Source organism: Gymnodraco acuticeps, unplaced genomic scaffold, assembly GCF_902827175.1.
Source record: "Gymnodraco acuticeps unplaced genomic scaffold, fGymAcu1.1, whole genome shotgun sequence".
In the NCBI taxonomy this organism is placed as follows: Eukaryota; Metazoa; Chordata; class Actinopteri; order Perciformes; family Bathydraconidae; genus Gymnodraco; species Gymnodraco acuticeps.
In genome coordinates, this window is record NW_022990027.1 from 929,586 (window position 1) to 939,345 (window position 9,760).

General features: G+C 40.4%; 1 protein-coding gene across 1 annotated transcript; it reads left to right on the forward strand.

The window, feature by feature from the left end:
- The first annotated feature begins 3,876 nt into the window (after window positions 1-3,876).
- Window positions 3,877-9,070, forward strand: adrb2a (adrenoceptor beta 2, surface a). Its single transcript, XM_034214986.1, has 2 exons — window positions 3,877-4,039; window positions 4,428-9,070. The coding sequence occupies exon 2, from the start codon at window positions 4,428-4,430 to the stop codon at window positions 5,667-5,669; it is 1,242 nt and encodes a 413-aa protein (XP_034070877.1). The 5' UTR covers window positions 3,877-4,039; the 3' UTR covers window positions 5,670-9,070.
- Window positions 9,071-9,760: the final 690 nt, after the last annotated feature.

Here is a 9,760-nt window from a genome sequence, read left to right on the forward strand (position 1 = left end):
TAAGAGCTACCCTCGGCTTCACGCTTCGCTGAAAATGATCGCCTAGTATAGCGCTTCCCTCAAAGTTCAAGTTACGTCAACTATGACCTTGTTACCGCTGACCTTTCGTCGTGCAACCAATTAGATGCCAGCTGTATGTAGCAGCGCAAGCTAGCATAGGAGGTAACCATAGAAACAAAACATACCTGGCTGTTTTCACCGTACGGCTCTGTCGCAGTAAGCAAAGAGCAACTTGTTTATCATGTGGATGCAGCTTAATGGTGTTGACCAAATAAGAAGAAGGCAAATACGTGTTGATTTTTCAGTGTTGATATTTAATTAAATTGTCCAAAAAAAGAATGCTCATGCTTAACTAAGCTAATTACAGCAGATAATGATAATAAAAACACGTCTGAGAGGGGTATCAGTCTTATCATCCAACAAGCAGGACACCTAATAAGCAGTTCCTTAGTTGTGTTTATTTTTACAAACAAGGCAAATGTAATACCACTAAAGTAATTTGACATTTAAGAAAACAAGTGAGTGAAAGTATTTAGGCTCTCTAATTTCCTCTCATGCTGCTGGGAGCTTTCCCCAGAGGAGCAATGCCTCCACGTATTGTTCCTCACAGATTACAGGAAAAATATATGATATGTGTGGTGGGGGAGGTAGAGGTGAATAAAGGGTCATCGGGTACAATTTCGAGCATGAAATGGTGTGTAGGGGAGATAGATTTATTGTAAAAGTGTTTGACTAAACAGTGTAAACTATAACTGGGGACAGGATCCAAGACAGTGAGAGGGCTATACAAATGTGAACGGGTTCTGCCTGGGAGTGACAGGATACAGGAACACAGATGTCACAAACTGAGGAAACCAGTCATGATTAATCGAGCCTGCACCTCTTATTTTCCAAAGCCGGGCGCTGAACAGAAATCACATTTAGCCTAGATCCAAAGCTAGCTGATTAGTTCAGTGCAGAGCTTGACTGATATTTATTTTTAAGTATCTAATATTATTAGTTCAGTGCTCAAAGCCAACACTAACAGATCTAATGTAGCTCAGCACTGTGGAAATAAAATGTGCAAACAGATTAAGCAAGAAATCAACAGCTTTTTATCGAATCAGTGTGAATCAAAGCAACCCTATGTCTTACAAATTATATATTTATACACAACTTAACTATATTTTCAATTATGTTTTGAGGGTAATGCATTTTCTCCGGTACCGGGGTACTGCCACAACATCTTGCAGGAAACAGTGTCTGAGGGCATGTTCATTTAATAAACTATGAATGTTTTATATCCATGTAACGGGAAGAAACTCATCTAACTGATCATTTTTTTTAATTAAAAGCCCACAATGCTAACGCTGAGCCTCTGAATTTTTGGACGGACACGATCATTTACAGTTTTTTACTATGTTCAATCTGAATTTTCTTTAAAATAAAAAACATCTATATTGATTCTGACTCTTCTACATCCAACTCACAGGTTTATCATTACTTTGAGGAAAAATATTATTAATGTAACCCTTTTAGAAGGGAAGATATGGTCATTTGTTCTGGGAATGTCATTTTCGAGCCTGAGACCTGAAAAACAGGCTCAGGGCTAAACTGGTAGGGGCTGAGTTATGCAAATTTCCAGGTTAATGTTTGTATGTAGTGTCTCTACTGTGACTGTCTACATGCTTTAATGCTCAAAAAGCTCTTTATCTTTATCATACTGTGCTACAGCAACCTAATCCTAAAGATATTTTTAGGCATCAGAATTAAATTGAAATGCCGTTTGAATGTACAATAATGTTATTTTCAGGAGATCAGGTTGGTGTAAGCAGAGACGTGCAAAGTACAGCAGAGCCCACAAAGGGTCCAATGTTCATTTGACCCACAATCTCTACAGCAAGTCAAGGATCGCAGACAACATACTGATCTTATCAGGAACAAGGCCAAACAGGAGTTATGTTCTGTGGGTTGTGCAAGGTATGTGGGTCACTGAAATCATATGAGTGAGATTCAACTGGGAGCATTATTGTTAATCCAAGGTGAAGTCTAGACATTTCCCCTCATTGATGTAAGACGCAAGCTTCAGAGATGGGCTCTGTCAATTTCCGTCAATTTCAGGACAATATGGGCGTAAGATTTTGATACTACTTTTGAGACTAAGGGTAATGTCAGCTCAATTGTACCGCCAGAAGAAAAGGAAAGTAGGTCAACAAAACATTTCAATTAATTCTGAGATCATAAATATCCCTGTTCTTTTAAACGCACCCAGAAGACCTGCAATATTGTGCCACAAAGTGTTTATCTAGACAAGAGGCCAGACAGCCATTGCTTTATTAGTGGAATTAATTACCAGCACAATTTATTTCTGCCTTGAATTTAGTGCAATTTTGACCATGGATTAAAGAGCGGGACAGATGGACCCCCACTTAGGGGGCAATACAAGGTAAAATTCTTAAGGCTTAAAAGCATTATAAGACATCCATTGCACGCACCTCACAAAATACTTCAATGTCACATAGACACATAAACATACTTGCAAACACACATGAATGAGGAAACACACCTACTTATCTTAAAAGCCTGTTTATGATCCAAACTCATAATTGTTTTATTGTTCCCAAACGGAGCCCCATCTGGCACCGTACTGCATTTCTTCTTAATGGCCAGGAAACTCCACCAAAATCATTGCACAACAAGCCTGGGCAAACATGTCAATATATTGTTGACGCATGTCTGAGAGCATAGTTTTACGTACAGCCACAAAGACAGCTAAGCACGTGACAATAACTGAAATTTGATTTCAAAATTCTGCATCTACAGCTCATGTCTGTTTGATTGTGTGAAGTCAGAAAATAAGTCAGGTATTTAATTTGATGCCTACTATTAAACATTCGTTCGCAGAACACACCTTTACATAACATTGGTGTGGTGCAATCTTTCCGCAGGCAGTCTAGTCAGCTAGTGCCTTCCCCACACAAAAAACACGTAAATTAGGTCTAAACATCATTATAATAAATAATGAGTACTGACCACATGCATAGCTGAGGTCCCACATTGAAAACACAGAAAAACATTTACGAGGCTGACTTGTTCTTATCCCTCTGCCTTTTTGATTGTATCTGTCACAGGTAGCATTTCGTTTCGAGCACTGAGCTCTGTTTGTTTGTCTAACACAAAGATACGTTTTATTGTGTTTCAGAATTTGATTAGAGTTCCAGATATATGAAAACCCGGCATTGTGACAGTATTTGCATTGACTTAATGCTACAGAAATGCAAATATTTTTGCCTTTATGATGTAGCATAGAGTGAGAGTTTCATTTGTGTCTGGCAGAGTTCATGCTGGGTTTCAGACTTACCAGAAACAAGAGAGTTTAACCTTATGATATTCATCAATGTATCACTACATACATTTTTTTTCATTCTGCTAAACCCATTTCTATTAATAGCAAGTGCTGCATACATGTAATGTTAAAGCTTGGCAGGAAATGTGCAAAGGTTGTATTTCTCCGAGTAGATTCCAGAGTAGAAACTGTGAAATTGGTTTAACAGACAGTTGGACCTCAGTGCAAGACTGCACAACTAAAATAAAGGTTTTCTCTCAACTTTAAACTAATATTTGTCTTTCTAAAAATAAGTGTTCACATGCAGAACTAACTACTCATTATATACAAGAGATAATCCTTATTTAAATGTTCAAAACTAAAGCTAAAAGGGAGAAAAGCCTGTCCTTGTGTTTGCAGATTTGACGCACGGCTGCAGGGACAATGTGTTCAAACTCTCGGGAGCTCTCAGCACCCTCCGCAGGCTGGCTGTCTGATTGGCTGAGCACTGGCCATGATGTCATCACTGCACGTTATAAGGGCTCGGACAAATAGCCTGGGAGACACATTAGAAGGAACACTCCTCAACTGAGGAACTGAGGCACTGAGTGAGACATACAGAGATTAAGAAAAACAGACAGTAAAATGAAGAACATGTGACAGGGAAGGAACTACCCGAACAGTGCCATTTTTACTTTGTATGGGAGGCAGGAAAGGAGACAACTACCTGTGGAGGTTTGTACTTTTGTTTTTGCTTGACTTGTTTATCCTGTTTGTTTAAGCAGGATGTAAATAATAATGTAATAACGGTGCTGTACTTTTTGTTCTCCTTTTTTTGTGGAAGTATAACCAAGACTGCAGAAAATGTGGCTTTTGTTTAGTGCTTGCTTTTTATATGTACCTTTTTTGTTGTTGTTATGCATAGTATTTCTATGAACAATTATTTGTTGTCTTGTGTTCTGATAAAGACACTTTTAGATACTGATTTTAATCTCTGTGTGTGTGTGTGTGTGTGTGTGTGTGTGTGTGTGTGTGTGTGTGTGTGTGTGTGTGTGTGTGTGTGTGTGTGTGTGTGTGTGTGTGTGTGTGTGTGTGTGTGTGTGTGTGTGTGTGGTCTCTTCAGATGGGTACCACCCTCCCAGTGTACCTCAATGTGAGTGTGGGACTGCTCAACTCGTCGTCAGACTCAGCTCAGAAAAAGGAGGGTTACAGTGAAGCCACCATGATCGTGCTGGGCATCATCATGTCCTTACTCGTCCTGTGCATTGTCTTTGGAAACATCCTGGTCATTACAGCCATCGCCCGCTTCCAGCGTCTCCAGAATGTCACCAACTGTTTCATCATATCCCTGGCCTGCGCTGACCTGGTCATGGGTCTCATTGTGGTTCCTTTCGGTGCCTGCAACATCATCTTTAAGACCTGGCACTTTGGTAGTTTCTGGTGCGATTTCTGGACTGCGACTGATGTTCTCTGTGTGACTGCAAGCATCGAGACCCTATGTGTCATAGCGATAGACCGTTATTTGGCAATCACCTCTCCATTCCATTACCAGTCGATGCTCACCAAGTGCAAGGCTCGCATTGTGGTTGTGCTGGTATGGGTGATTGCCGCCTTGATATCTTTTCTACCCATCCACATGAAGTGGTGGGCATCAGATGATAAGGAAGCTGAGGTATGCCATGAAAACATCAGCTGCTGCGAGTTCCACACCAACACGGCTTACGCTATCACCTCCTCAATCATCTCCTTCTACATCCCTTTGATCATCATGGTTTTTGTCTACAGCCGAGTTTTCCAGGTGGCCAGACGCCAACTGAAGAAGATTGACCAGAGCGTTGGACGTTTTCACAACAGCGACAACAGCAACCTCAATTCTTTAGAGGCCAACAACGGGCGTGGCAATAAGAAGGCCAAGTTTTGCCTGCGGGAACACAAAGCCCTAAAGACACTGGGCATTATTATGGGGATTTTCACTCTGTGCTGGCTGCCCTTCTTTCTGCTCAACGTGGTGGTGGCCATGTGGAAGGTGGAGGGCATTGAACTCACCTTCAGGATACTAAACTGGATAGGTTACGCAAACTCTGCCTTCAACCCGCTCATTTACTGCCGGAGTCCTGAGTTTAGGTACGCCTTCAAGGAAATCCTTTGCTTGAAGAGGAACCGCCTCAGCAACGCGGGGCCGGTGAACGGATACATCTACAGCAGGCACAGCTGGCAGAGCGAGCAGCAAGGGAGGAGCAAGGGCAGCCTGGAAGACAGTGACAATAATGAAGGCTCTCAGGGGAAGGGAGCAGGGGTCTGCAGCATTATGGACAGAGCAGTGGACCCCAACGGGAATCGCAACAATGGCCTATCGTCAAACTGACTGCTAGAGACTGCTCAACCAAAACTGTTATAACCAGCAGAGGAAAGTATTTATCTTATTTTTCAACCACTTTTACTTTTGTTACAATTCTCATGTTGAACTTCCATCTACCTCATCACATTTCTTTTACCATTTGTTTCATAACTAACTATTTAATATGACTGTCTCCCTGTCTGTGTACACTATGGCAGTATGTCAGCTGTACTCTGCTACATGGTGTGTACAGTATACAATTGCTGGTTATCTGGCTCAGATTTAATTTGTGGGCAAATCTTTTTGTCTCAGAGTTTTTGGCAAAAGATCCCACAATCTATTAGCGTAAAAATGTTTTTGGTATTCAAAGTAACTCATTCAGAGGCTGTAAATTCCATTAGGGCATGCCAATTTGGCATGAATAGCGAGTTATTTCCATTAGATGAGGAGCATGAAAGGATCAAACTTAATGCCTCTTTGGTACTTTGTTTGAAGAAATACATTCCAAATCATGCCTTGGCTTCGTTTCGTTTTTTTGTTTCTTGATGATTTGTCATAGTGTGAAAGATGATCATCAACAGGTGTGGCAGTCTCTCTCTTTCCGTCTCTCACTGCTCAGCAATGTGGCGAGGCTCTGCTCCCTGCTCTAGTGTTTTACAACCTGTTACATGCATGTTTCTGTTGCCAGCAGATAGCACCAGAAATATGAAGTTATCGACATCTAGCTGTGGCCATCCTGTGATAGGTCATATATTAAAACCTGCACATCTGGACAAGTTGTATCAACCAGATTCCATTATCTGCCCTACAGATATCTAATATCTTTAAAGGCAGAGCAGATGGCATTAATGTGGTTGATCTTGGGGTTTGACCTTTAAAGCTTGCAGCTGTTTTCTGAATACATTCAAATGCACACATTTGCTGCTACACAGCCTACAAGTCTTGCATTTAGTCTATTTATGTGACATTTAAGACGGTGTTTGGTACATAATATAGCAAATAAGGTCAACTATGTGAGCCTTTCTTCTCCCCTATATGTATACAGTCACTGTTTTTGTTGCAAAAGTCCTGTTTGTTTGTCAAAGTGTGGTTGCTGTGTCTCAGCACAGTGTTTACTGAAACCAGAGAGTCTGTTTCCTTAGTCATGGAACAAGTGTACAAACCCAACCAACAATAAACAAAAAGACAAGCGATAACAGAGTTCCAGGCACGAGACTGTGACATACTCAGACAGAAAGGAAGATGAGCACCTTTGTCACTGCTCCCTGACATTTGCCAGTCTACTCACTGTAAACGGATGTCTACATCTTTATAGAATCACTCTCACATTTGGAAAAGACACTTAGGAGTCCATTGAGCAGTGCCTCAGCTGCTCCAGTTGTTTCAGTCAGTCTACTCTAGACACTGCTCGGTGTGCTGTCTCCAGGAAATGCCTCCAATCCAGCTGAGCCCAGCCCAATAAACATGAATAAACCCATTATCTTCGCCGTTTAGCTCATCAGATAACTCGCTCCTAAGGATAACTGGAACGGATTAGTACATTGCAAAGTATACAATTCCCAATTTCATGATAAGATGTGATGAGATCCAAAGAGCAAACCTGAAATGACACTATCTTTCTATCACCGGTTTTAAGACTCTTGAGAATGTCTCATCTTAACGGCATGCATTAATGGGAAATAAAGGCTTTGGATTCAGGCGATTGAATTGGTCAATCCACAGACTTTCCCCATACTAATGATAGGTGTTGCAAGTGTAACCCCCTTTTCCCCAGTCAATGTGGGGATCTCTATGTTCTGATTCAAGTGACAGCATGCTAAATGTGGCTACTGTAGGCAGGAGGGGGAGCAGGGGTTCTCCGCCAGTCTAAATCGGTGTTAGTGACCTGTGTTTTAGTGCATGTAGCGTTAAGGTCAGCTGAATGTCAAAACTGTGAACTTTGTTCCCTCAGAGGTATCCATATGTACTGTATCGCTAGGTTTGGTCAGCACTGTTGTCACAGACCTTAAGATTAGACGTAAATACGGTGTCATCTTACGTCAATGTTTGCCATGTGAAAAACAAGCTTTCCAGTGTGTCAATCTCTTTTTCTGTTTTTCTTCTTCATGGATTTACAGCAAAGTAAATTCAGGGGTTGGATGTCATAACAAGCACTCTCCAGGGTTTTAACTCCATCACTTTTTAACTGTACGGGATGCACAAAACAAATATTCTAGACCAATGTTTTGAAAGTTTACTATTGTATTTATTCACTCACAATTAATTGATGCAATGACGCTGAAATGCTAAGTCACTGCTGGATTGAAAAAAGGTTCTGTATTTCAGACCTGTCATTTTTTAAAAGCACTTTGCAAGTGATCTTTTGCACGTCTGCTTTGTGTACTTGTGGTGTTATATTTGTGAACTATGGTGCCATTTCCTTTCAAAGTGATCTGTTTCAGTCCAAGTGAAGTTGGTATATATCCACACTGCTCCCTCCTGGCAGTGGCCTCTCCTTGCACCTCAGCTGTCTTACAGTTATACACGGTTACTGTTTCATCGATACTCCTGTTTAATGAGGAATGTAGTTCATGGCTTCACCCACTCATGCTGGAGGACACAATAGAGTTACCTGCACTGTGTTTTGAGTTATTATCCAACACTACAACATTCCAAGTATAGCTCAAGGTTTGTCTACTGATGCATACAATGAACAGTATGTCCCAGCAAAACTTTGCCCTGAGAAAAAACAATCTTATCCATTGGTATGTTTGTACCATCTCTAGAAACATAGAAGATTATTTTAAAAGTGCAGTCTGTGTTGGTTGAGGGGATTTATTACAATGTGGCACGTATATGTTCAGTGTAAAAGAAAAACATGTTTTATTCATTTTAATATGTCTCATGTGGGCTAATGCAACTGCTATTTTGCTCCCATGTAATAAAAGTCACTTTACTCCCCAAGATCTAAATAAGGTTGTTGAAGCAGTACTGTACTGTAGCACTTTCATGAAACTTTTGTTGAATTATTAAACAATTGAATCCAAGCTCGAGTGCATGAACTGTAAACAATTACTGGCTGGGTAGTTCAATTGTACTAGTTCTGTGGAAGTCCTTTTTCCTGTTTGCAGCTAAAAGTTAAAATGTCGACAGAAAGGTAGTCGAAAGTGAACTGTTCTGAAAAGTTGATGTACGTGAATATGGATATTGCTTTGGCCTTCATATGAAAAATGAACCTATGACATGTGAAGCTTTTTCGAGCGAAAAATAAACGTGTCACTCAGCTGAATGTTTACTAAATGTTTGCTAAACCAATTTCGCACAAGTTGTTGTCATTGTTTGTTACGGTATTGAAGCCTGTTACAACATGTGGTGTCCTGTGGTATTTATATAAAAGCAAATGTATGTGCTGTGACATTTGTATTCGAATAAATGATGTACATGTTGAATGTAATGTCCTCGTTGCTGTGTTCTTTCATTACATTTTGAAACGGAGAGCAGTTGATTCTACACCTTCAAATTTTAAGATTAAAATGTGAACCATCTGAATGATGCATCAGGCCTGCACAGTGACACACTTCAATCTATTTCAGTATGGGAAAACCAGTCACAAACATGTGATCGAGCCGAAGTGATGGACAGGAAGCAGATCGGTATATTATGAAACTGTTTCCACTCTCCTTTTAAAACTGCATGTCTTCCCAATGCTCCACATACAGTAACAGAGCACCTACTTCCATCCAATATATCCAAGGGAGGAGGACAGTGGAGATATATAGAGCCATAAAATGTCTTAATATTTTGCACTTACCCAGAGTGGACAGCATTTGTCATCTTTCTTTCAAAAACCTGATATGAATAGATTAGACTCATTTAAGAGCATATATCTATAACGGCATGCTGCTCTGTACTGACAAGAGTGGACATATTTTACAGAGTTCTTATTCTCGCGACTGGCTGTGAGGATTAATTGGTTTTTACAGTTAAAACAGTTAACTTTAGCCTCAGTCTATTAGCCTAACATGCATGTACAAGTCATGTCCAAATGAATGAGCCTTTTATAGGGCTCTCATTTAAAAACAAATCAGCTGGAAAATTTAAAGGTAAGCCAGTTAGCAGTGTTTTAAACAAACCTATTA